The sequence below is a fragment of the Protopterus annectens genome, chromosome 11.part0 (genome assembly GCF_019279795.1).
Source record: "Protopterus annectens isolate FY-2018-M chromosome 11.part0, PAN1.0, whole genome shotgun sequence".
Lineage (NCBI taxonomy): Eukaryota > Metazoa > Chordata > Ceratodontiformes > Protopteridae > Protopterus > Protopterus annectens.
In genome coordinates this window covers 462,884,369-462,909,160 of record NC_056745.1, presented here as the reverse complement: position 1 = coordinate 462,909,160, position 24,792 = coordinate 462,884,369, and the positions used below count along the sequence as shown (strand labels likewise).

General features: G+C 45.3%; 1 protein-coding gene across 1 annotated transcript in view; it reads right to left on the bottom strand.

The window, feature by feature from the left end:
• MCM10 (minichromosome maintenance 10 replication initiation factor) overlaps positions 1-24,792 on the bottom strand; it is a 948,221-nt gene that overhangs the window by 737,419 nt on the left and 186,010 nt on the right. Inside the window, exon 4 of the mRNA XM_044087964.1 lies at positions 15,592-15,720. Coding sequence (XP_043943899.1) covers positions 15,592-15,720 — 129 coding nt within the window. The remainder of the gene's footprint in view (positions 1-15,591; positions 15,721-24,792) is intronic.

The following is a 24,792-nucleotide window of genomic DNA, read 5'->3' as shown; positions in this document are numbered from 1 at the left end:
AAAATGGTATTTTTAATTTTTAAAAGTGCCAAAAGAACTTAGTCCAATTTCAGGAGAGGTGGAGTGAGGGGAACTGGACAGGACATAGGAGGTGCAAGTGTTTTGAAGCTGGAAATTTCTTTGCAAGAATATTAGTAATATCCTTGTGAAAAAGAATGAAGTACCATTAGAGAAGTTCAGTACATAATTGCTGGTTACTGTTAATCTTACTAAAACAGCCAAAGAAGGCCTTATGACTGCTGGCCTTGCATTTCCTAAAGCTACATTTGAGGAACTTGCTTCCCATTTTTTAATCCTTTTTATAATGATGAAGTGGACATATTTTAGAGACGGACAAAAGCTTTTTCTTTGTCTTATACAGTTGCTGATGTGGCAGTACCACCACATGGACTTAGTTTTAAATGTGTCATTATTCTTACATTGGCCTGATACAGATGCCTCAATACAACTGTTCAAGAAGGAATACAATTCAAAGCAGGCTGAAGTTTCAGCTAGTAGGTTTGGTGGAGAACTACATGATTATAAATAAGAGCAGTAAATAGTAAGTGAATGGTTTTGAGTAATCCTCGAATGTGGAGGAGTTATTAGGTGCTGCAAAAAAAGAAGTTATGTACCTACCATAACGTTCCATGTTAGTTGTCTTCATCTTGCCTTCTTTCTTGCTGGTTGGGATCGGAGAAGATCCTCGGCTCCGACTCGGCCATCTTCTATAGCTCGAGAGCAGATTACTGGCTCGAGTCTACCCCTTATCCCATGATGCCTAGCGATAGCTACCCAGATCTTGTTTGAAACAGCTAACCCCAGACATAGCCAGAGAATAAACCTGTCCAAACAAATAGACTGAGTATACCTGTCATACTCTCTAAGTCAGTAGAGGAAACAAACCAGAGAACACTCAGCCAGTGAAACCAGAACTCCTCTCGGTCCAATAGGACAGGGGGACAAAGGGTGGGACACAAGAAAGAAGGCGAGATGAAGACAACTAACATGGAATGTTATGGTAGGTACATAACTTCTTTATGTTAAGTTGTCTATCTCGCCTTCGTTCTTGCTGGTTGGGACAGCATCCCTAGCACCTACAATCCTGGGTGGCGCATTGGAACAGACTCTTCAGAACAGTGAAACCAAAGTCAGCTCTGCTGTCTAGCTTGTAATGCGAATAAAGGTATGGGGATTTGCTCACGGTGCAGCTGCACAGATAGAATCCATGGGCAACCTAGATTGGAAGGCTACAGAAGTGGCCAAGGCCCTAGTAGAATGACCTTTTGGTTTAATAGGTAACTCTTTATTCCTTAATTGATAAATGAAGGTAATAGTGTGAGACTGGATAAGGTCACCTTGGAAACTGGGAGACCTTGTTTGCCTAGAGCATAGGAAAGGAATAGTTGGTCAGACTTCCTTGTTTCCTTAGTCCTGTGCAGATAAAAACGCAATTGTCTATGAACGTCCAATTCGTGTAATTTGTACTCTGCTTATTGGTGTGGTTAGGGAAAAACACAGGAAGATCTATAGATTGGTTTAAATTATTTTCTGAGCAGACTTTCGGAAGAAACAAAGGATTAGTCCTCACAGCAACCCTGTCCTTATGAAAAACCAAGTATGGAGGACGAACACATAGTGCCTGAAGTTCAGAGACGCGTCTGGCTGAAGTAATAGCTACCAGAAAGAGTGTCTTCCAAGATAGAAACTTAATGGAGCAGGACGAGCCTGGTTCAAAGGGGAAGCAGAGTTAAGTAAGTTAGTACCAAATTTTGGTCCCAAGGAGGAGGGGATCTCTCACTGGAGGCCTAAGGAGAGTAGTTCCTCTCAAAAAAGCTTTACAGAGCTTATGAGACATAATATTTGAATATGACAAACCAACATGAAAGTTTGAAATGGCTGTTAACTGAACCCGGATTGTAGCAGAAGCGGACCGGAATGAAAAAGTTGTGCTAGGAACTTCGGAATTTCGTGGACTGGGGCTGAAAAGGCATCTACGTTCCTAGCCTCTGCCCAACAAGAAAAACATTTCCATTTACTAGCATACGTTTTTCTGGTTGTGGACTTGTGAGAGGAGACAATAATCTCACGTACAGCCGGGTAAATGCTGGGAAGCCTGGCTAAGGTTGGAAGTGGAGCAGCCAAGCTGTGAGCTGGAGTATTTGGAGGGACTGATGCTACCCACCTGATTAATGAATCAGTAGGTCTGGAATCGGATCCAGAGTCCAGGGCTGATCGAGAAGGTAATGGTGCAGGAATGGGAACCATATCTGTCGAGGCAAGTAGGGGACAATGAGGATCATTTTGCAACCCAATGATATTGCTTTCTGTATGAGTTTTGGAATCAGGGGATAGGGAGGAAAGGCATAAAGAAGTCCCTGAGTCCAATCTCCTGGAGCGTCTGTCCATCTTGATATGGTAGTACTCATCCTGAAGATCTATCGAGCACATCCAATTGTCCTGACCCAGAAAGGGTAGAATGGACTGTAGCGTGACCATCCGAAACTTTGTTCTTTGTACAGAACTGTTTAGTCTGCTGAGATCCAGAATAGGTCTCCAGTCCCTTGTCTTTTTTGGTACCAAAAAGAACCTTGAGTAAGTTCCGGATCTGTGCTGGTCTGCCGGGATTTCCTGGGTGACTCTTTTTTTCTAGCAGTTTTGAAACTTCTATTACTGCTTGGTCCTTCAGATTGGGTGGAATATCTGGAAGGGATTTCCTGGACGGTAAGGGGGGTTGACAGAAGGGAATTTTGTAACCTCCGGATATAATGGACCATGCCAATCTGTCTTGCATTAAATCTTACCAGGATTTTGGGTACAGTGAAAGTCTTCCCCCGACTGCCTCCAGAGATGAGCAGCCGGGCAACCCTTCAGGGATGCTGAAAGGGCTTATCAGAGAAAGATTCTCTGTTGCCCTGGTTCTGTGGACCCCCTCTGCCACGAGGGCAGTGTCTGTTGTTATTGTTTCCCACTCTGCCCCTGGAGGAAAAATCGCTACGTGTCAGGCAAAGCTCCCTGGGATTTTTGGAACCACATTTTGCCACTCTTATGACCTTTGGGGTACGGTCTAGAAGGAGTGGAATGGAAAAACAGACTCCCACGTCAGAGAGAGTCTTGCCTTCTTGCTCACACCTAGTCAAAGTGTCTTTCACCTGTGGTCCAAAAAGAAAGGAACCATCAAAGGGGGTGTTGGTGAATGACACTCGAAAGGGCTCCGCAAAATTACAAAGCCGCATCCATGCATGCCTCCTAAGGGCCACACCTGTACCTGCGGCTCTACTCGCACCATCGGCTGCATAGGAAATGAGCCTCATGGAGGAGTTAACTACAGAATTAAGCGTCGCCAGCTGGGAAGCTACTTTAGCTTGAGCCCCCTCAGCTGATGGATCTTGAAGGGTATCTCCAAGCTCTTTAAGGAGATCCCTCTGAAGCTGGGTAAAATGACATAAGTAGTTCAGTGACCTCATAGAAAAGGTCGCTGAAGTGAACATTCACTTCCGTATCTGTCTATGGTCCTAGACTGCTTGTTAGGAGGATGCACAGATGAAGAGGTCTCTGCTAACTCTTTTTTGGTGGCTGCTGCTACCACCATGGCATCAACAGGAACACCTTTGGTAAGGAACTGCTTATCTTGGGGTGCTGTGATGAATTTGCCAGGGCTCCTGGGAGTTGGTTCCACTGTATCCGGAGATGACCAAGCCTTTTGAGCCACCACTGCCATAAGTGGATCGAAAGGCGGAGAAACCCAGGAGGTGGAAGGTCGGGAACCAAACGCATCCAGAAATACAGAGTCATCCTCGGTAGGGGCTAGGGGATTCCAGTTCCCCCTCTGCTTAAGCATTTCTAGGATGTCAGAGAAGGAAACATCTTCAGAGAGGAATCTCGGGAACCCTTCCGTTCCATCTAAGTCTGTATCAGAAGTGACAGACTCAGGGGAATCAATGTGCTTCCTCCTGCACTTCTTCTTACGAGGGGGCTCCTCTGAATAATCAGGGGAGGCCTCGGAAGAAGAGGAAACACCCAATGGGGTGCTCTGGAGCACTGGTTCCCTACGCTTGGGGTCTGGAGGAGGAGCAGAGGTTGGCACAGGCACTACAGGGGACGGAGCCAGTGGGGCCGATAGTGGAGCTGACTCAGTGGCCAGCACACTCCTCATGACATCGAAGGCGTCCCTGCCACGATGCAGAGAAAGCTCCGGTTCCGAGGAAATCGGAATCTTTCTCTGCACGGAGGGAGACGGTTCCGAGTCCAATGTAGAAGCCGAGCTCACCTGCGTTGAAGCTCTGAGAGGGAGAATGGGGTCGGACAAGGGTCCGATGTCACTCGCCCCCTCGGAGCCGATGAGGGAGCCCTGGCGCCCAGATCCCTCGACAGACAGCACCACCGAGGGGATCGGAGCCAACGACGGAACTGAAGGAGATAGAGTTATCGAAGCCGACTGTTCCACTACTCGAACCCCAACGAACTGCGGCTCTGAACTCATTGGAGTCAGAGGAGGAACATCGGATAGAAGTGGACGGAGCCGACACCTGTTGAGGAGGGCTGGACAACATCTTGGTAAGTGCCTGCGACTTTAGCAACCTACTGACCACTCTCTCCACAATGTGATCCGACAGCCTAGAGGATCGAGAGGAGGGAGAGGATCTGTGACTGCGCTCGCTCTGAAGCAAGGGAGATTGAGGAGCCGAATGTACCGATTCCAATGAAGGGGACCTCAGCCTCTTGTGGCTCCGCGAAGGCTCTGAAGTTTCTGATGGAGCCGATGGGGAGATAGTCTTATTGGTGCCAGCAGGAACCAAAGTAGAAGGTAGAGTCTGAACCGAGGACGACTCCGAACTTGGAGCCGACGGCTTGGTAGATTTAGGGGATTTCACAGGCTGAGAGGTCTCAGCCGGTGAATCCTGGGGCTTTAAAAGACCCCTAAGAATAAGCTGATTCTTACGCTCCTGCAGGACTCTTGGATTAAATGCATGGCAGATAGAACAAGAGTCCTGCAGGTGCAGAGCGCCTAAACAATAGACCCAAGAAGTGTGGCCATCTGTCAGAGACATTTTCTGACAGCATGAGTCACACTTCTTGAATCCAGACACTTTGGATTCCTTTGACATCCTGAAAGAAGGAAACAACAAATACCACAACAGCTACCAAAGTAAAATACAGTCTACACAAAAAACACACTGTACTACAAGACTATAGCTAAAGGATTTTTTTTTTTTTTAAATAGGAAAAGCCTCTAACTTAAACGGCTAACCTATGAAAGAAAGGTAGAAGGAAAGCCACTAACCTAAACGGCTAACCTGACAAGAAGGGTGGGGGGAGGGGCGGGGGAGAAATCTCTAAGTTAAACGAGTTCTACAAGAATGGAAGGGATACTACAACTAAACACTAACTATCACAAAAAACAAGACTAAACGTTAACAATAAAACACTGAAAAAATATATTTCTAGAGTAAGAAAGTTATACGAAAAAACTTTATACGAGCCTGAGCCAGAAAAATGACACCTCGCAGCTGAAGTGGCAAACGAGATCTGGGTAGCTATCGCTAGGCATCATGGGATAAGGGGTAGCCTCGAGCCATTAAACAGCTCTCGAGCTATAGAAGATGACTGAGTTAGAGCTGAGGATCAGCTCCGATCCCAACCAGCAAGAACGAAGGCGAGATGGACAACTTAACATCAGATCTTCAGGAAGATCACAAGAAACTAAGTCAAGGAGGAGATGACAAGTGGGGTGGTACAAAGTACAGTTTTGTACCTACCATAAACGTAGATGTTCGAGTGCTAATACAGCTGCAGTAATCACAGATGGGTTTTCTGCCGTCAGGCGGTCCCTCGGTCGGCCGAATTCCAAAGTCTTGGTCCGGCGTCGGTTGTTGTCGCTTTCTCTTCTGACGTCAGTGAGGCCAGAGTATATAAGACACAGCCGACGCCATGTTCTTCAGTCTTTCTTGCCCCAGATGTCAGGTGCCCCCAGAAGGAAGGCAATACATAAATTATGCTTATATGTGTATACATGCAATGCAATATAATCCAAAATCAGTGGTTGCAAGCAAATAAACCATAGAAGGACAACCCAGTCAGGATGTATGAAGAGGTTGTTAGGCCCCATGCCTTTACCAAGTGGGGAAGGAGGGAGGGAAACCTGTACTGCAGCTGTATTAGCACTCGAACATCTACATTTATGGTAGGTACAAAACTGTACTATGTTCATCGTGCATACAGCTGCAGTAATCACAGATGGGTAGAGTCCCAAAGCTACGCACAGGGTGGTAGGTACTAGGAGGAACTGGGTTGAGCCAGAATGCCCTGCAAAACAGCAGTGGCAAAGCCTGCTCTTGTTCTGGAATATAAGGGCAGGTGGTAATGTTTTGTGAAGGTATGTACAGAACTCCAAGTGGCTGCCTCCAGAATATCTTTGGTAGGAACTCCTCTGAGGAAGGCTGTAGAGGTAGCTGTGGCCCTGGTGGAGTGTGATCTGATACTTGTAGGAACAGATTTCCCATGATAGGAATAACAAAACCGTATGCAGTGGCCTATCCACTTTGAAATAGTCTGCTTGGAAACTGGCTTCCCTTGAGCCCCTACAGCATAGGACACAAAGAGTTGTTCTGATTTCCTGAAGGACTTTGTTCTGTCCAAGTAGTAACGTAGCTGCCTATGGATGTCTAAAGAATGTAGCAGCCTTTCCCCTTTGTTTTGAGGATTGGGATAAAAGGTAGGAAGGTGTATGGCTTGATTTAAAGCTACCCTGGATACCACTTTAGGCATAAATGATGGGTTGGTGCAAGGGAAACCCTGTCCTGATGGAAAATGAGAAAGGGCTGCACTGCCATGAGGGCCTGTAGTTCCGAAACTCTACGAGCTGAAGTGATAGCCAGAAGGATGGCAGTTTTCCAGGACAAATATTGCAAATCTGTTGAGGCAGCTGGTTCAAAAGGAGGCAATGTTAATTTTTCTAGTATGTAGTTAAGATCCCAGGCTGGTATTGGTTGTTTCCTTGGTGGTCTAATATTCTTAGCCCCTCTGAGGAACTGTCGTAAGAGTGGGTGAGAAAATAAAGGAGGATCCGTGTTGTATTCTGCAGAAATGGCTGAGGCATGGATTTTTATGGAAGAAAATGAAAGTCCACTGTTCAGCAGCTCAGCTAGATACTGTAATACCTGAGGCAAGTTCAGTTTTCTAGGGTCCTGGCCTTTTTTCTCATTCCAAGAACAAAACCGCTTCCATTTTGTGGAATAAGCTTTTCTAGTAGATGGCCTTCTGGCCTCCAAAATGACATCCTGCACCTCATTGGAGAGTAGGGTCTGTTGTGCTGTTAAGGAATTTTCCATGCAGCGAGACTGAGTGTTTTCAGCTGACTGTGGAGAGTTTTGTAGCTGTGCTGAGTCAGCAGAAGAGGCATTAGAGGCAGGGACCAGGGAGGAATATGTGTTAGGCTCCTCAGCAGTGGGTACCAGTGTTGCCGTGGTCAATCTGGAGCAATCAGTATCATCTTCGGTCTGTCTGCTCTTGCTTTCAAAAGTACCTTGGGCAGAAGAGGCAGAGGTGGGAATGCGTAAACTGTCCATGCTGTCCAACTGAATGAAAGGGCGTCCACTCTCCAGGCCTTTGGATGAAAGGTCCTCGAACAAAACGTTTCCAATTGATGATTCCTGTGGGAGGCAAAAAGATCTATGTCTGGCCTCCCCCACACTTGGGTTATTTCTGTAAACACCTGAGGATGTAACTTCCATTCGTGTGGATCTGTCATATTTCTGCTTAATTTGTCTGCCAGCGTGTTTTCCAATCCTGGCAGGTACTGGGCTTGAAGTTCGATTTGCCATTCCAGAGCCAAGTTCCAAAGAGTCATGGCTAGTCTGCACAAGGGGTATGAATGTGTTCCTCCTTGTTTGTTTATGTACCACATTACTGTGGTGTTGTCTGTTCTTATCAGTAATTGCCCTGGATGCAGGAAGTCCTTGAAAGCTGTAATTGAATTTATTACTGCTAGCATTTCTTTTTGATTGATGTGAAGGTGCTTTTCTTTTTGGGACCATTTGCCCTGGATGCACCTGTCCGTCATGTGCGCCCCCCAGGCGTAATCTGAGGCGTCTGTTGTGATAACTTGCTTTGCTTGAGGCTTGCAGAATGGGAGGCCTGTGTTTGCTTGACATGCTTGGGCCCACCATAGAAATTCCTTTTGCAAACATGGGATTATTGGTATTATTGTTTCCAAACTGTGACTGTGTTGAGACCATATGTTTTTTAGGTACCATTGAAGTTTCCTCATATGCAGCTTTGCACATGGGATTAAAAGAATGCAAGATGCCATGAATCCCAGAGCCTGCAGGATTTTCCTTGCAGTAAGCCTGGTACTTTTTGCTAGTATTTTGAAGTAATGAGATAGTTGCCCCTGTTTTTCTGGCGTAAGATAGGCCATCTGGGTGTTTGTGTCCAAGTTGGCACCCAGGAAAGTTATTTTCTGAGATGGTGTTAGCCTTGATTTCTCTTTGTTGATTGTATATCCCAGAGAATGCAATAACCGTGTCACATATGCCAGATGTTCCAGATGTATGTGTTTGCTGTCCGCTTGGATCAGGCAGTCGTCCAAATAAGGGTAAATTTGTATCCCTTGAAGTCTGCAGTAGGCAATCACTGATGCCAGGCACTTTGTGAATACTCTGGGCGCAGTAGATAAGCCAAAGGGCAATGCAGAGAATTGACAGTGGATTGAACCTGCAAGAAATCTGAGGTATCTTCTGCAGCTTTGTCTGATTGGGACATGCAGGTATGCCTCCTTGAGGTCCAATGTTACCAGCCAAAACTCCTTGCCCAGCATGGGAAGAAGTTGCTGTAATGTGAGCATCTTGAATTTTGGTATGAGTAGAAATGTGTTTAGGATGGATAAGTCCAAAATGGGTCTCCAGTCGGTTCCTTTCCTTGGTACCAGAAAAGTCTTGAATAAAAACCTTGACCTTGTTCGTGAGTAGGTACCTCTTGAATAGCTCTCATGCTTATGAGCTTTGAAATTTGTAGTTGTGCCTCTGCCCTTTGATTCTGTGGCAGGTTTGGCATGCCTCTCATTTTTGGAAGAGTGTGAAAATGAAATTTGTAGCCTCTGTTTATAATGTCCAGGATCCATTTGTCTGTTGTGACAATATGCCAATTGGCTGCAAATAATGCTAGCTTTCCTCCCAAAGGTGCTGCCAGCTGAGACGTGCTTGGCATGGAAATGAGGGAGTCATTGGGTTTGCTTCCTGTATTGTTGTGCACTGTCCTCGCCACCTCTTGGAGCTGGAGTTTGCCACTGTCGTCCTCTATATGATCCTTGTGATTGCCCTCTGCCCCTTGTGCGTCTGTATCTACCTCTTTGGGGTGGAAAGGACCAGTTTTTTGAAGGCCAATTTCTGCTAAAACGTGGTGGTTGGACCTGTAAAAAGGCTTTGACAGTTTGCATAGATTTGACTTTTTCTTCCATTTTCCATAGTATCTCCTCAGCATTAGTACCAAACAGCACATCCTTTTGTAAAGGAGCATCTAGAAGTTTAGCTTTGACAGGATCAGGCAAGTTTTGTTCTCTAAGCCAGGCATGTCTGCGAATGACTGATCCTGTAGCAGCCGCTCTACTTGAAGCCTCTAGGGCATCATAACCACATTGTAAAGTGTGTTTACCCACTTGCTCTGCACTATGCATCATATCCTGTAACTCCTTTAAATCTGGTTGTACAGGTTGAGACATTTTATTCCTTAATTGTGATAACAGGAACTGTTGATATTTAAGCATATGAAACTGACAATTTAAGGCCCTCATGGCTAGGGTGGCCGAGGTATATACCTTTTTACCCCACCTTTCTAAAGATCTTGACTCCCTTTCTGCAGGAAGTGGATTCTTGGCAGTGGAGGCCTTCAATCCCTTGGGGCCTTGTGAAATGGTTTCAGGGTCAGCATTATGGCTTTTGAAGAGAAATTGGTGAGAGTTGGGTACTCTGTAATACCTATCAGGCTTGACTGGTGCAGGAGGCAGACAATCCGGGTTAAGGCAAGCCTCCAAATAAACATCATCAAGTATGTCCAATACAGGGGGTATCGCCAGAGGTCTGTGTTGAGGTAACAAAAGAAATTCCCTAAGCCTTTTCTTAGAATCTGAAAAGTCTTGGCCTTCCCAATGGAAGTGTTCCCTCAAGGTGTGCAAGGTTTCCCCAAAGGAAAAATCCTCAGGAAGAGATACAGAAGGGATGGACTGTTCTGCATCCGAATCCTCAAAAGGGGAGTAAGAGTGTTCCTCTGCATCAGAATGTTCTGATAAAATGGATCCCTGATCAGAAGAGGGAGAATCTTCCTCCACTCTGGGTCTCTTGTCTGGAGGGGGTTGAGAACCTCTGATAAGAGTAATTAAATCCTCAGCCATTTTAAGCATCTGTTTTTTAGGCATGGGACCTGGAGATGGGCCCTGTGCAACAGGCCTCTTGGGGTGCCTGGCTGCTTTGGATTTAGTAAAGGCCTTAATAGAAAAAGAAGATGAGGGTCTAAAGACACCATTGGTGGAGGTGGACCTGTCCACATTAGTAGGCTCAACATTAGCAAAGGCTTCGGTGGTTGTAGTCTGGGAAACGGCCGAGGTCCCAGCGGTCTCGGGTACAGAGGACACCGCCAAAGGAGTGTCGTCGGTAGTCAGGGACTGCAAAGGCGTCTCGCTGAGAACCGGACCATGTGTAGCCTGTTTTGGCGTGGTGTCGGTCCTTTTCCTTGCGTTTTTTGGACAAAACGGTAGTCGGAGTGTCCGACGACATTTTATAATCAAAAGCTTTACCAAAATAGTGTTGGGCGAACTCTGCCCGACGCTTAATAGTGCGTTTATTGAAGGTAGCGCAAAAGCGACAGCCCGAGACGTCATGGTCTGGGCCTAAACAAGGTATGCAGAGGGAATGGAAATCCTTATGCGGTATTTGCTTCCCACAAGAAATACAATTATTAACTTTTTCTGACATCGGTCTGAGGCAAGAAAAGTTTTCCCAACGGGGTACTTCGCTTTAATGAAGACTTCGGTTTCCAAAATTTTCGTAATTCAGGAGCTGGCCGACCGGCACTTGCGAACTGCTTCTGCTTCGGGCACCGCACGGCAAAAAAGACTGAAGAACATGGCATCGGCTGTGTCTTATATACTCTGGCCTCACTGACGTCAGAAGAGAAAGCGACGACAACCGACGCCGGACCAAGACTTTGGAATTCGGCCAACCGAGGGACCACCTGACGGCAGAAAACCCATCTGTGATTACTGCAGCTGTATGCACGATGAACATCTGGAGGAAACATTTGTGAAGACAAATTCAAGAAGATTAACACCTCTGGTGAGCAGTGAAGAATTTGGTAAAGTGTATTGGCATTAATAGAACCAATAAATATTTGGGCAAATCAGCTGCTGGTAGTATATGTTTGCCAGTTTAGGAGTGTGTACGAGTAGTAGGAGAATGTGGCTCAATGGACAACATTTGTGGTTGGTAGTATAGGTTTGTCAGTTTATGAGTGCATAGCGGAAATCATACAAAGTATGGGGATGTGGGTCAATGGATAACTTATCTAATTGGTTTAAGTATTCTTCATGCTCTGAAGGGGTCAGGGTTTTCCACCTGGCTACAATATAATAAGTAACTTTATGGAACTTAACTATGCCTTCAACCACTTCCAATTTTGTATCATGTTGAATATATACTGAGAGACTATGGGGTTCCAAATAAATATAGATATACACCCTGGGGTTGTCAGTGGGTCTGTAGACAAGATAGGTCCTGTACCTGGCAATGGTAGGAGTGTTACTACAACACCAAAACGAGGCTTCTGTAACTCCACAAATGCAGACATATTTAAGGACAAGGAGTCCAGTTCAGTTATTTTCTTGTTTAGGCTACTGGCATTCAACAGTGCTATCTTGATGTTATTCAGACTAGAATTTGCTATGTTGGGATGTCCATCAGCTGAACTCTGCTTAAAAAAATCTTTGCGGTAGTAACAAATGTTTTAGCCAGTATGCAAAAAACTGAGGGCTGAAAACTGCAGCCCATTCCTGGCAAAGTGTGTGTGTGTGTGTGTGTGTGTGTGTGTGTGTGTGTGTGTGTGTGTGTGTGGGTACACCATTTCATCACAAGCAGATACACATTGGATCCCTGTAGAATAACACAATTTACTTACTAGTTACGGAAGTCATTTATTCTATCAGCGAATTTATACTCTGGGTGAAGGTAGAATGTAGTAATCTTGTGAAATGTTGGGACTTACTACAGCGAGTCCCGAAACAAGGAGGCTGAATGGTCAAAAAGTAGACTTACATAAACTAACTCCAAGATGCCATTCCTCAGAATATTCTCTGAGGTATGACAATCTGAGAGTTAGTATATGTAAGAACGGAGGGTGTGGGAGGCTTGCTCCCCCTCCAAAAAAGAAGTTTAAAGGAAAAGAGCAATTTTTGATATTTGCTGTTCTCCGGGTTTTCAGGGTTTTTTTTTTCCTTTGGGTTTTCCACAAACAGCATTTCAATAGGAATTCATAAACATTTAGCCAGGCTGCAAGGTTCAGGGTTTGAAGCTGGGGGTGCAGCATCTGGCCCTCCTGCTGGGACAGCAGGGTAGCGGGTCTGAGGCAGGTACCATGGTTTCAGCAGTGACATACTGCGCAAGAGGGGGTACCAATGCTGGCGTGGCCAGTCTGGTGCAATCAATATTGTCCTTGGTTTGTCCTGTTTGATCTTTAGCAGAACTTTTGAGAGGAGAGGCAGAGAGGGAAAGGCATAAACTGAGAGGTTTTCCCAGGTGAAGGACAGGGCATCCACTTTCCAAGCCTGACTGTGGGAGGTCCTTGTGCAAAATTTGTCCAATTGGTAGTTCTGAGGGGGAGGCAAACAGGTCTACCTCTGGGTTCCCCCATTTGTTTCTCAAAATGTTGAATATCTTTGGTTCTAGCTTCCACTTGTGTGGGTCCATGAGATTTCTGCTTAGGTCATCTGCCAGTGAATTTAGCTTGCCTGGCAGGAATTGAGCTTGTATTAGGTGCTCTTGGTAGCTCAAGTCTGTGTTCCACAGAGCCATGGCTAGTCTGCAGAGAGAATATGAGTGGGTTCCCCCTTGCTTGTTTATGCACCACATAACAGTGGTGTTGTCTGACTTTACCAAGAATTGTCCCGGAAGGATGTGGTCCTTGAAAGCTGTCAGGGAATTCTGTACAGCTAACATTTCTTTTTGATTGATATGCAGGTGCATCTGACTCGGGATCCATTTGCCCTGAATGCACTGCCCTGCCAAGTGAGCCCCCCCCATGCATAGTCTGATGTGTCTGTTAGGGTTTGGGCGGCAGGGGGTAGAGTGAATGGCAGTCCCTTGTTGTGGTAGCAGGCCTCTGCCCACCAAAGGAACTCTGTCTTTATACAAGGAATGATGGGAATCAGTGACTGCAGGTCCTGAGAATGTTGACACTATAGGCTTTTTAGATACCACTGTAGTTTCCTCATATGCAGTCTTGCATATGGAATTAGTAGAATGCAAGAGGCCATGAACCACAGGGCTTGCAGGATTTTCCTTGCACACAGCTGGATCTTTGTGGCCAGTAGTTTGAAGTAGGCTGTCAAATAAACGTATTTCTCTGGCGTGAGGTAAACGATCTGGGAAGTTGTGTTCAAGCTTGCTCCCAGGAATACAATTTGTTGGCAGGGTACTAGATAAGATTTATTTTCATTTATGGTGTACCTCAGTGAGGTTAGAAGTTTCTTTACAAATGGCAGATGATTTAGTAGCATGTCCTGGCTTTCTGCCTGAATTAGACAATCGTCCAGGTATGAGTATATCTGAATATTTCTTTGCCTGCAAAATGCAATGACTGGAGCTAGGCACTTTGTGAATACCCTGGGCGCAGTAGATAAGCCAAAGGGAAGTGCAGATAACTGATAGTGCATGTAGTCTGCTCTGAAGCGTAGGTATTTCCTGCAAAATTCCCTTATTGGAATGTGCAGGTAAGCTTCCTTTAAGTCTAAGGTTGTCAACCAGGCATCTTTGCCTAGCATAGGAAGCAGCTGATGAAGTGTTAGCATTTTGAATTTTGGGATTACCAAAAAGGTGTTTAGAATAGAGAGGTCCAGGATTGGACGTCAGGAGCTGTCTTTTCTGGGTACCAGGAAAAGTCTTGAGTAAAACCCTTGTCCCCTTTCTTCTGCTGGGACAGGTTGAATAGCCCTGATACTTAGAAGAGAGAGAACCTGCTTTTGAGCCTCTGCCCACTGATTTGGGGGTAGGTCTGGCCAACCGTTTGGGGTTGGTAAGGTGTGTAAGTGGAATCTGTATACTTGGAAAACTATATTTAAAACCTATTTGTCCTGGGTAATGAGTTCCTAGTTTTTTTGCATGCAAGGCAATCTTTCCCCCTAAGGGAACTGGGAGTAGAGCACGGCTTGGAAGGTTTAAGGTTAAGTCGTTGTGACAGTTTTCCATAGGGGGGTGTCTTACTACTTCCAGCTTTGGAAGAGGGAACCCCCCCCCCCACTGCTTAGGCCTGTGAGTACCTTGGGACTGTAGCCTAGGTGGTCTGCTGTTCCTGGGTTTGGAATGAGAAGGCCTGGAAGAGACAGGAAAGGACCAATTCTTAGAAGACCAATGCCTACTGAACCTGGAAGGCTGCACTTGCAGGAAATCTTTAACAGTTTGCATAGATTTAGCTTTTTCCTCCATCTTTTTAAGGACGACTTCTGCTTTGTTGCCAAACAGGCAGTCTTGGTTTAAGGGAGCATCCAGTAATTTAGCTTTAACATGATCTGGCAAATTCTGCTTCTTAAGCCAAGCATGCCTTTCTAAGAACAGACCCAGTGACAGCAGCCCTGCAAGATGCTTCTAAAGAGTCAAAACCACACTGCAAAGTATGTTTACCAACTTGTTCAGCAGAATGCATTAAATCCTGTAATTCTTTATTTTCAGCACAGTCAGGAATCAACATTATTTTCTGTTTAAGTAGTCCCATAATATGTGCTGACACTTTAACATATGAAACTGGCAGTTTAAGGCCCTAATGGCCAAAGTAGCAGAAGTGTATACCTTCTTACCCCATCTGTCCAAGGCCCTGGAATCTCCATCAGAGGGGGTAGGGTTTTTGGTAGTAGTAGCCTTAATGCCTTTAGGTCCTTGGGAAATGGTCTCTGGGTCCGCAGTAGGATTCTTGAAGAGAAAGTTGTGAGAGTCAGGCACTCTGTAATACCGGTCAGGTTTCCTGGGAGCCGGAGGTAAGGTGTCTGGGGCCAGGCTAGATTCCAAGAAGGCATCATCTACAATGTCCAGGACAGGAGGGATAGCTAAAGGCCTGTGCTGAGGTAGGAGTAAGAATTCCCTAAGCCTCTTTTTGGAGTCCCCCCAAATTAATCACTACTAACCCAATGTTTAGACAAAAAAAAAAGTGTCCTGCAATTAAAAACTAATTCAATGTAGTGAACTGCCACAGAAACAAAAACTATCAAGCTCAGTGTCACTTGCCAATACTGTACAGCATTTTCTGCCCTGATAGAGCAAAGACAAAGAAGTTAAATGTGTAGGGATAGAGTTAAAATGTCCCACAACTCAAATTAAATTCACAATAGGTATTGTGTACTAACATATACCTCAGTACCTGCCAAGTCCTGTTTTCTACTAGTTGGGGACTTCTGAATTGGACTCTTCGCAGCTAGCTGTGCTGTTACAGCCATCTCCAGTTGTTCCTGTAGCTTTTTCATTTGTGCCTGCATTTGCATTAGTTCTTCTAAAAAGCAAAAATAAATAGAATGAAATAAAAACTTAATTTGAGTAAAGAAAACAGATTTGGAAACAGCCCAACAAATACAAGCAGTAAGTACAACATCATTAACTTTCAGCACAAAGACTCAAAAGACTCAAAAATAGGAAACAGTAGAAAAGCAGTAATTACAAGAAAATTTTTCTTCAGTTTAAGTGACTCAAACTGCCACCTGCAAAACATGGCCTCATGTGTAGCACATCAAAGAAAAGACATGCTCCAAGCTCTTGTAGCCATACCTTCCAACTTCTCTGGACAATGTCAAAATAATGGGGGACAAAGGCCGAAAACCAGGGACAATTATTATTATTATTCACTTAAGTTAATAGAAACTACAGATGTGTAAAATCTTACCATAAAGGTATATGTCCTTCTCTTCACTGTTGCAGTATTCATAACATAAGGGATCCCCTGCCAAGGGTGGCCCAACCTCCATCCAGTATACCAAACCCTTAGGTTGCTTTAAGGTACACCATACATCACACGTATGCTCCTCACAGTGTAGGGCATAAAGGTGACGTCCGGATGTACCATCCTCAGAACTGACAGCCTTAGTAGGAATGCCAGTCCAGGGAAGATAAGTGGTAACCCATACATCCAGAACACAAATGGACCAGGGGGGAGGAGGGAAGGAGTGAATACTGCAACAGTGAAGAAGAAGAACATCTACCATTATGGGAAGATTTTATACAACTGTACTACGTCCTTCCATATGACTGTTGCAGTATTTATAACATAAGAGAGAGTGCCAAAGCTCAGGAAGAAACCTGTGAGGAGGAAAAAACAGCCGAGCCATGAAGGATGTCTCTAGCAAAACCAGATCCAGCTTTAGATATTCCATCCAACTTGTAGTGCTTGGTAAATGTATGCACAGAAGTCCAGGTAGCTGCCTCAACATAAGAGTTAGTATCCAAAACCCTTGAAAAAGGCACCAGAAGAAGCCACAACTCTAAATAGAATGAGCCTTAACAGAACAAGGAAGGCTCTTACCATGAAAAGAATAACAAAAAGAAATAGCTTTAGAGATCCAAGAAATAGTGTTCTTGGACACACCTAATCCTAAAGACCTAGGATGAAAGGAAACAAAGAGCTGATTAGATTTCTTAATAGTCTTAGTTTTATGCAAATAAAACCTGAGCTGTCTATGTACATCCGTGTGCAGCACCTTCTCATTAGCAAACTGCGGAGACGGGAAAAATGAGCAAATGAATAGACTGATTAAGGGACAATTCATTCACCACTTTGGGCATCAAAGAAGGATTAGTAAGCAAGAATACCCTGACCTTATGAAAGACCAAAACAGGAGGACAAGCCAAAAGGGCTTGAAACTCAGACACTCATCTGGCAGAAGTAAGGGCCAACAAGAGAACGGTCTTCCAAGAGCAATGCTGCAAGGAAGCTGAGGCTGCAAGCTCAAAAGGAGCCAGAGTCAATTTCTCCAAAACAAAATTAAGATCACAGGGAGGAGGAACAGGCTTCTTGGGAGGCCTATATGAAGGACCCCTTTAAGGAATAGTTTAGCTTCAAATTTAGAAGCCAAAGGAGGAGATAAATTATAGCTGAAAGTGGGCCTTAACAGAGGAGTAAGCCAACCCAGCATTGAGCAATTCACACAGACAGGAAAGAACCAAAGGAACCTCCACAGAAAGTGGATCCAGGTTACAGAAAAGACACCAAACAGAAAACCTCTTCCATTTCAATAAGTAGGACTTCCTAGTACTGGGTTTCCTGGTCTCCTGCAGAACCCTAAGCATGTCCTCAGAAAGAAAGGTGTCTATGAGGAATCAAAATCCTATCACCCACAGTGTCAGTTGGACAGGTGGAGTTGAATAAGAGATCCCTTGTCTTGTGTGAATAGGTCCACCCTGTGAGGTAATTTGTGATGAATGCCCTTGGCTAAATGCAAAAGAAGAGGGAACCAGTACTGTCTCGGCCAAAAGGGAGTCACCAACAAGATTTTGAGGGCATCCTGTTAAATCTTGAACAGGACTTTTGGAATGAGGGGAAGGGGAGGGAAAGCGTACAGAAAAATCCCCTTCCAAGAAAAAGTGAGGGTATCCACCTTGCAAACCAGAGGACTCTGGCACAAAACAGAAGTTGTCTGTTCAGAGGGGAGGCAAAAAGATCTACTTGAGGAGTACCCACTGGTGGACAATATTCAGAAACACATCCCTGTGAAGCATCCATTCGTGGGATTAAGGACCTGCTTGGAATGTGCCACAATTTTTGACCTGAGGGAATGTAAACTGCCTGAAGAGTCACTGGATACTGAATAGCCAGATCCCACACTAGGAGTGCTAACCAGCAAAGATAAGAGAAGATCTTGCCCCCCTTGTTTGTTCACATACCACATCACTGTGGTACTGTCTGTAAACAACTTGAGAGGTCTTGGAAAGAAAAAAGGATGAAAAGCCTGAAGTTCCATTAGAACAGCCCTCGTCTCTGACACTGATGTGCTCTTTCTGTTGAGAAGGCAACCATACCCCCTACACCTTTAGGGAGCCAAAAACTGCTCCCACTTCTGAAGCGTCTGTGAACAGCTCTTGAGAGGGAAGATGTGGTTGAAAGGGGAGCCCTGGATTTAGAAATAACTGCTGGATCCACCAGTGAAGTTTCTTCTTGAGACAAGGCAAAAGGGGAGCTACAGATTCTAGGGGGTGCACACGTTGAAGCCAAAGTGACTTCAGGAACCAGTCAAACTTTCTCATGTGGAGTTTGGCCAGTGGGAGCATAAGTATGGTTAATATCATGAATGTCACAGCCCTCAGAAATTCCCTGGCTGTTATAGAGGTCAGAGGAAGGAGGAGGAAGAAGAGTTCAAAAAAAGGAAATGAGTGTTACGGCCTTGGGAAGAGGCAGGGATGCCAACATAGGCACAGTCTGAATCCTACACCCCAGAAATACATGGTTTTGAGAAGGAGTTAGAAAAGACTTTTTGAAATTTATTGTGAACCCCAGGCTTTGTAGAAAAGAAATGGCAGAATGAATATTTTGAAACAGGATCTCTGGAGAGGATGCCTGAAAAAAAGAAGTTATGTCTTACCATAACGTTCTATCTGTGTTATTTATCTTCTTTCATTCATCACTGATGGGTTCAGTTCCGAGCCTTCGGAACCAAGTCGATCTTTTTACCAAGCTTGCGCCAGCCAAAAAAACTCTCGAGCTAAGTCTCTACCCAGAATGCCCTTCTCCGTTACCTCAGATCGAGTTTGCTAGAGAAAAAGAAGTAAAGCTGAGGCCACTTCTGCGCAAATACCCTAGGGCACCACTTAGACCCAAAGCATCCCTCAGGAGCCTTTGGAGAGGGAAGGAGGGTGGGAAGTGATAAATGAAAGAAGATAAACAACACAGATGGAACGTTATGGTAAGACATTTCTTTATCTGATGTTGTTACTCTTCTTTCCATTCAACATTGATGGGACAGAATCCCAAACTACCTTGAGGTCCATGGGTGGCCCTTATGGAAGAACATTCCTGAGTACCATTGAGCCTAAGGCAGCTCCCCTTCTGGCGACCAAATTAAATTTGTAATGATTGATAAAGGTATGAGGTTTAACCCAAGTAGCTGCTGCGCAGATGTCATCCATGGAAGCCCTGGAATGGAAAGCTACAGATGTTGCCATATATCTAGTGGAGTGAGCTTTAACTTTTGGCACAGGTTTTTTACTGAGGGAAAGATGAAACGTATGCAGTCCCTTAGCCATTCTGATAATGTAACCTTGGAAACAGCCTCTCCCATTCTGGGTCTAGAAAAAGAGATGAAAAGCTGTTTCGATTTGCAGATAAGTTTGGTCATGTCTAGGTAGAATCTCAGTTGTCTATGTACGTCTAAAGAGTGAAGGCAGTACTCTCCTCTATTGGCAAAATTCGGAAAGAACACTGGTAGTTCAATGGTCTGGTTTATGGAGAATTCAGAAACAACTTTGGGAAGGAAGGATGGATTAGTACGAAGTGATACTCTGTCCTTATGAAAGGCCAGATAGGGCCTCTTGATACACAATGCCTGTAGCTCCGAGACCCTTCTGGCAGAAGTGATGGCTACCAAGAACAAGTATTTCCAAGACAAAAACTTTAGGTCACACTTCACAGCAGGTTCAAAAGGTTTTTGAGTCAAAGACTGAAGGACTAGAGTGAGGTTCCATGGTTCCACGGGCTGTCTGACAGGAGGCCTGATATGAGAGGTCCCCTTGAGGAAGGCCTTGCATAGGTGTAAAGAGATAAGAGGTGCCATCTATACCATTGTGGAAATTGGAAATTGCCGCTAGATGTACTAGTACGGTAGAGGCAGTGGCTCCATTATCAAACAACTTAACCAAGTATTGAAGCACTGCAGTTACTGGAGCCGAATACAGGTCTAGCATGTTATCCTTGGACCAGATGGAGAACCTTTTCCATTTATCTTTATATAGTCTTCTGGTGGATGGTTTATGAGAGGCCAGAATGATGTTGCGATCAGGTGAGGAGAGATTAGCTTGCCTGGCGACTAGTGGAAGTGGAGAAACCAAGCTGTCAGCTTGAGACTGGACTTTGAGTGAGTAATCAGATCTGGTAGAGGGCCCAGAATCCACGGCGGGTATACTACATAAGGCCGAAGGAAGGGAACCAAACTTGTCGAGACCAGAACGAGGCTATGAGGATCATCTTGCATCTCAACTGAACAGCTTTCTTTAGAAATTGTGGAATCAGGGGGATGGGAGGATAAGCGTAAAGAAGTCCCGTGGATTAGAGCGTCCCTCGGTGACTCCCCCTCCACGAGAAGTAGGGCAAAATAGCTGCTGCACTTGTTGTTTTATGGGGAGGCGAAAAGATCGCAGCAAGGCTGGCCCCAGTGGCTGAAGATTTCTTAGACCACTCGTGAGGCATGAGGATGCATCTGCTCAGTTTGTCCGCAATCACACTGGAGCTTCCTGGGATATGCGTTGCTATCAGAAAGTGGTTGGAAGCTATCGCCTACTGCCAAATTCTCATGGCTTCTCGACATAGGGAGTAGGACTTGGTTTCTCCTTGCTTGTTGATATACCAGACCACTGACATATTGTCGGACTGAATTGCAATTGTCCCTGAAGGGAGAGCCAAATGGAAGGCCTGCAACGCTAACAGCACAGCTCTGTTCCAGAACACTGATATGCAGGTGGGCCGCTGAGGTGGACAATGTGCCTTGGACAGTCTTTCCATGGAAATGGCCCCCCCCACCCAATCAGGGAAGCATCTGTGGTCACAATGGCTGTGGGTTGAGGGGATTGAAATGGGCGACTCCAAAGTTCTACATCTGGCCTCATCCACCAAAGGAGGTCCAATTTGCAGGAGTAGGTTATTCGAATCTGGTAACCGAGGGGGTGATAGTTTAGGAACCATTGACAAAGAAAGAGCCATTGCAGGATCTGTATATGTAGCTTTGCTAGAAGCACTATTGGGATTGAAGCTGCCAGAGCCTAGGGCTTGAAGAACTTCCCTTGCTGAGACTTTTGTTTGAGAGAGTATCACTCGGAGCTGAAGCCTCAGTTGATGGAGTCTGTGAAGTGGGAGTGATACCAGACAGGACTGAATATTGAAGACTGCTCTAATGAACTCTATTTGTTGTGCAGAAGTAAGGTTCGATTTCTCCCAATGTATGATTATTCCCAACAATTTTGCCAGAGAGAGGGTATAATGCAGTGCTGTTACCAGAAGATACTCAGTGGGGGCAGTGAGGAGTCAGTCGTCCAGACATGGAAACACCCGGAATCCTTTTAGTCTCAAGTGAGCTGTGACCACTGCCATGCATTTCGTGAATACTCTGGGGGCTGCAGAGAGACCAAATGGCAGGGCACGAAATTAATAATGACTGGCCACTAGCCAGAAGCGAAGCAGACTCCTGGAGTGTTTGTCCACTTGATGTGGTAATATGCATCCCAAAGATCTATAGAGCACATCCAATTGCCTTCTCTTAAAAAGGGAAGAATGGACTGAACCATGACCATCCGGAATATGGTTTGGGTAACAGACTTGTTTAAGCTGCTGAGATCCAAAATGGGTCTCCAGTCCCCTGTCTTTTTTGGCACCAAAAAGAATCTCGAGTGAAATCTGAATCCGCACTGGTCTGGCGGAACTGATTGGATGACTTTTTTTTTGAGACAGCTTTATAATCTCTGAAGCTGCTTCTTCCCTTTGACTAGGTGGAACATCGGGATGTTTTCTTGGAAGATATGGCTGACAAAGGGGAATGGTGTAACCTCTAGTGATGATACTCTGCACCCAATGATCGGTGGTGATAGATTGCCAGGCAGCTTGGTGCAGAGAGAAACAACCCCCGACTGCTTCCAGAGGTAAGCAATCAGGCTGCTCCTCAGGAGCGCTGATAAGGCTGTCCAGAGAAGGAATCCCTGGAGCCTTGGTTACGAGGACCCCCTCTGCCTCTATAGGGGCGTCTTCCGGAATTGTTACCCCCCCTCTGCCCTTGGGGGTATCACCACATGCAGCACGGAAAGGCCCCTGAGATTTTTTTATGCCACATTTTTCCACTCCTCTGATTCCTGGAGAAAGCACTTTGAGGGTTGGGAAACCATAGGCCTATGGCAGACAGGGTCTTTCCATCTTGCTCGCACCTGGCTAGCGTGTCCTTCACTTTGGAGCCAAAAAGGGATGAAGCTTCGATGGGAGCATTCAGAAAGGAAGACTTGAAGGGATCTGTGAGGTCACAAATGCACATCCAGGCATGACGCCTCATAACAATGCCTGAACCCGCTGCTCTAGCCGCCCCTTCAGTTGCATATGACAGCAACCTCATGGATGAGTTGGATATTGATTCCAGGGTTGCTAGCTGCGAGGCCACTTTGTCCCTGACCTCGTCGGACAACTGTCCTGTGAGCGTCCCAGGGAGTTCGGAGATCAAGTCCCTCTGGAGCCTCGTAAAATGTGCCAAATAATTCAGAGACGGTATAGCAAAGGTCCCTGATGGAAAAATACACTACCCAAGCCCCCCCCCCCCGGGACTCCCTGTTGAGCAGGTGGACATCGGGACTTTCCTCAGCCAAGTCCTTTTTTGTGGCTGCCGCTGCCACCACCATATCATCAACTGATAACCCTTTGAACCAATGCTGGTTCTCCTCAGAAGGAGAAAGAATTGTGTCTGGTCTCCGAGGGATCACCTCAATGGAATCAGGGTTTTTCCAAGCATGTTGCATGACAAGCTCATCGTCAGGCGGGGTCACCCAAGAAGTAGAAGGCCGGCTGCGAAAAGCCTGCAGGAACATGAACTCCTCAGACAAAAGTTTGGAGGGCTTCCAGTCAACCTCTCGGCTTTAACATTTCCAGGATGTCTCCGAAGGAGACATCATCAGGAGGTGACTGCGGGGACCCTTCAACATCACCGTAGTCCATGTCTTCTGTTAAGGACTCCTCGGGTGAGTCCATGTGCTTCCCCTTGCAGGTTTTCTTTCAAGAGGGCTCCTCAGTAGGAGTCTCTGAGGAGGACTCGGAAGAGCGGGTACCCTGAATAGGGGTGTCCTGCGGCTTCTCTGCCCAGTGTCCCGGGGTGGTGGTGGTCTGTGACAGCTGCAGCTTGGGGGGTGTAAACTGGGGTTCAGACATCAAAGGACTGCTGCCAGAAGCAAGAGGCCTCTCCAACGCTCGGAAGGCAGGTCCACCCAAAGAGGGATGGGAGCCTGGAACTGAGAAAGAAAACCTCCTCGGGATCGGGGTCACACCACTTCGACAAACCTGCCCCCACGGGTGAAGCCTCAAGCAAGACTGGCTCGGATGCGGCTATCAGCACCGATGATGGAACAGAGGAGAAAGACAGCTCCATAGCCCTGGCCAAAGCGCCCATCCCCCAATCCCCAAATTGAGGAAGGACTGGTTCAGCAGAAACTGAAGACCAAAGGGACAAACTCTGAGCCGGAGTGAGATGCACCGTAGGCGCCGAGGTGATGGGTTCCAAGAAGGATGTCGGAGCAGAAGGCTTTGGAACAGAGATGGTCGAAGGAGGAGTGTAACATGGAGTCTGTGGATAAGTCAACCCAAGTCCTGCAGGTGGATGGGTCTTAGAAAGTGTGGGGTTCCCCCCCTGGCTAACATCAGTTCGTCCACAAGATGCACCACGTCGTGTTCCGACAGGCTCCTGGTGGATCTAGTGGACAACAACAAGAGCTCTTACCACGTAGATAAAGCAAGTGGTCACCCAAAAAAAAAAAGTCCAAATTATATAAAAATAGTGACACAAGCACCACAATATTCTATAAAAACTTAATTTATTAACAATGTGCCAGTAAAAAATACTTTCACCTCTCAAGGCTTCTTCAGGTAGAAAACTGCACATAGATTTCAGCATGGTTTAAATAGAATCAGTTCATATCATTTGACTCTCATTAAATACAATTAAAGGTATATATCATGTAAAAACAACATAAAACAATAACTGACATAAAAATAGTTATAGTTTATTTCTTATGTCCTTCAGAAGTGGTTTTAAGCTAAAGTAATCATTTAGTCCCGGGTATTGGTAAGCCTTAAAACGTAATATCCATTAATTCTCCTACAATTCTGTATAATTAGATAAGTCACCTCCTCTAATAGATTTATTAATGTTTTGTAAAATAAGGAAATGAAATGTATGTGCATCATCTATGCTTTTTATATGTCGATACAGTGCATTAGTTTCTAGCTTTCTTCTAATTTCTGAAAGATGTTCACATATTCTATCCTTTAGTTTCCTGTTACTCTTGCCTATATAAAATGCAATACATTGAAAGTATCTGGCCGTATATATTATATCTGTAGTATTGCAAGTACCATAGCTTCTTAAATAAAATATTTTTGATGTTACAGGATGAATTAAACTTGCCCGTGTATAAATATATTTACAAAAAAAGCAGTTTTAACATTTTTGTGTGCCCTTTTTACTTAATGCACTATGTATATTATGATGCTGTAAAAAGACTATCCACATCCAAGGTAACAAAATAGTTGGAAATATCATGTTCACTAGACCAAATGTATAATTGCTCTAAAAAATCAGCTGTATCTTTTACCTTTTTACTTAATGCACTATGTATATTATGA